The sequence below is a fragment of the Poecilia formosa genome, unplaced genomic scaffold, assembly GCF_000485575.1.
Source record: "Poecilia formosa unplaced genomic scaffold, Poecilia_formosa-5.1.2 Scaffold94, whole genome shotgun sequence".
NCBI lineage: Eukaryota > Metazoa > Chordata > Actinopteri > Cyprinodontiformes > Poeciliidae > Poecilia > Poecilia formosa.
The window spans coordinates 142,710-144,488 of record NW_006800033.1 but is presented as its reverse complement, the minus strand read 5'-3'; the positions used below and the strand labels follow the sequence as shown (position 1 = coordinate 144,488).

The window sequence follows — 1,779 nt, the reverse complement described above, 5'->3', positions numbered from 1 at the left end:
GAGCTAGGCAAAACGACAACGATCCGACAAGAGACAGAGACAACAGGTGGACTTAAATACACAGGGAGGTAAGCAAGGGAACGAGACACACCTAGGAACAATCAAGGGCTGACAGGACAACACAGAGACTCAGGGAAACAGGACTAAACACAAAAAATCTCAAAATAACTATACAGAAACACGGATCATGACAGAAACTCTTTGAATGAAAAGGTGTGTCCAAACTTTTGGTCTGTACTGTATGCCATGAATGACTTGATTTGTTGGGGCAAAAACAAAGATAACGACACCAAATTAAAGGCAAAAGTCAGGAATGGTGCAGCTTAAACTCACCTGTCAACTTGACAAGAGCTAAAAGACTGCTTCTTGCTGTGAAACCAGAAAAAGAAGGTTTTTAAAGAAGAGTAGATAGGTAGGTAGCAATTCCTTTACTTCTCATATAGGCCTTTTATTTTTCATATATTTTATTTTTCCAAAGTTTGGTGATAGTTTTCCTACACATACCTTACAACTGGGTGCAATACTCAATACTCAATGCAATAAAATTAGAGAAAGTAGGATGTCTTAAACAAGTGTGTTCTAAAAGAAGACAGAGTCAATATTATAAATGTCTGGCAAGACTGAGTTCCACATATGGGGAGCAGACTGGTTACTACTAATAATCAAATATTAATAATTATTATGATAGTAAAATAAATCCCCCAAACTGCACCTTACTGTAGCACTGATGCTAATTTATAGCATCAAAACGCATGGGCTCCAACCGACGGGCACACTTTGGCAGGCCCCGTTTAAATTTCCTCACAAATTTCCTAATTGAAACCTTGACATTGGTCCAGTTTTTGTCGTTTATTAAACTTTTAGAAATTACAACGGCTGCGGTGCACCACAACAAAGGGGAAATGACGGAGAGAAAATCGGATTCATTCTACAAACGCAGGCCCGTTGCTATAGTAACGACAGACAACAGCTCCAAAAGCCCAAGCGCTGACCTGTTTCCCACTTTATTGATTTTCTTTTTAATAAAACCTTTTCCTAACCTGTTAAATGTGATACTTATCTAGCTTTTGTACTGTTGGCAACTGATAGCCAAACACCCTGATATTCCTGTCTAAATGCATAGCAATGGCGCCTGTGTGGCAATGGACACAAAATATAACAGATTAGCCTACTTTAAAAAAAATGTTATCTGACTGCTCCTCATATTCCAGTAGCAAGACTGTGTAGGAAAACCTACCGTTACACCTAATAAAAGCTAAAAAAAATCAACAAAGTATGTCCGCACTACTTAATAAATAAAGATAAACTTACTTATTGTGAAGTATATTGTGGATAAAAGTAGTCAGGATGATACCCAAAAGGAGGGAAGCCAAACACCGTAAAAGCGGTCGTTTCATACCTCCTTGTCCTGCTTAGTACCCTCTCTTATGGCGGGATCAATCTGTAAAATCAACAATTTATAGTTGTGTGGATTTAAATCTCACACACACTCGCTCAGTGGTGTTCTGACTGACAAACTGTCTGATATCCCGCTCGAATCTATCTTTCTGGTCGCTCACTTCGGTTCTGTCTGCGCTTGCGCAACGTCAGCTGTATGTAAATGAACCACACCACCAGCCAATCACAGACAGGCATTGCAAATCCTACGTTCAATTCGATGAAAAACAGCCAATCACAACCAGCAAATTTGGCGTCTTTCCGCCGTATTGCAACCAATCAGAGTCTACCTATTCGCAACCAATCGATAGAGCGGCAACAAGACAAAAATGACAGAAATTA

The 1,779-nt window shown here is 39.5% G+C and overlaps 1 protein-coding gene across 4 annotated transcripts in view; it reads right to left on the bottom strand.

Moving 5' to 3' along the window:
- The window catches only part of LOC103142145 (alpha-2,8-sialyltransferase 8F-like), a 14,463-nt gene extending 12,888 nt beyond the window's left edge, over positions 1-1,575 (bottom strand). For all 4 annotated transcript variants that reach the window (XM_016674328.1, XM_016674325.1, XM_016674326.1 and 1 more), the window contains exons 1-3: positions 1,489-1,575; positions 1,312-1,441; positions 334-369 (exon numbers count right to left, since the gene is read on the bottom strand). In XM_016674328.1, the coding sequence (XP_016529814.1) occupies positions 334-369; positions 1,312-1,397 (122 nt within the window). In that variant the 5' untranslated portion in view covers positions 1,398-1,441; positions 1,489-1,575. The remainder of the gene's footprint in view (positions 1-333; positions 370-1,311; positions 1,442-1,488) is intronic.
- Between the last annotated feature and the right edge of the window lie 204 nt (positions 1,576-1,779).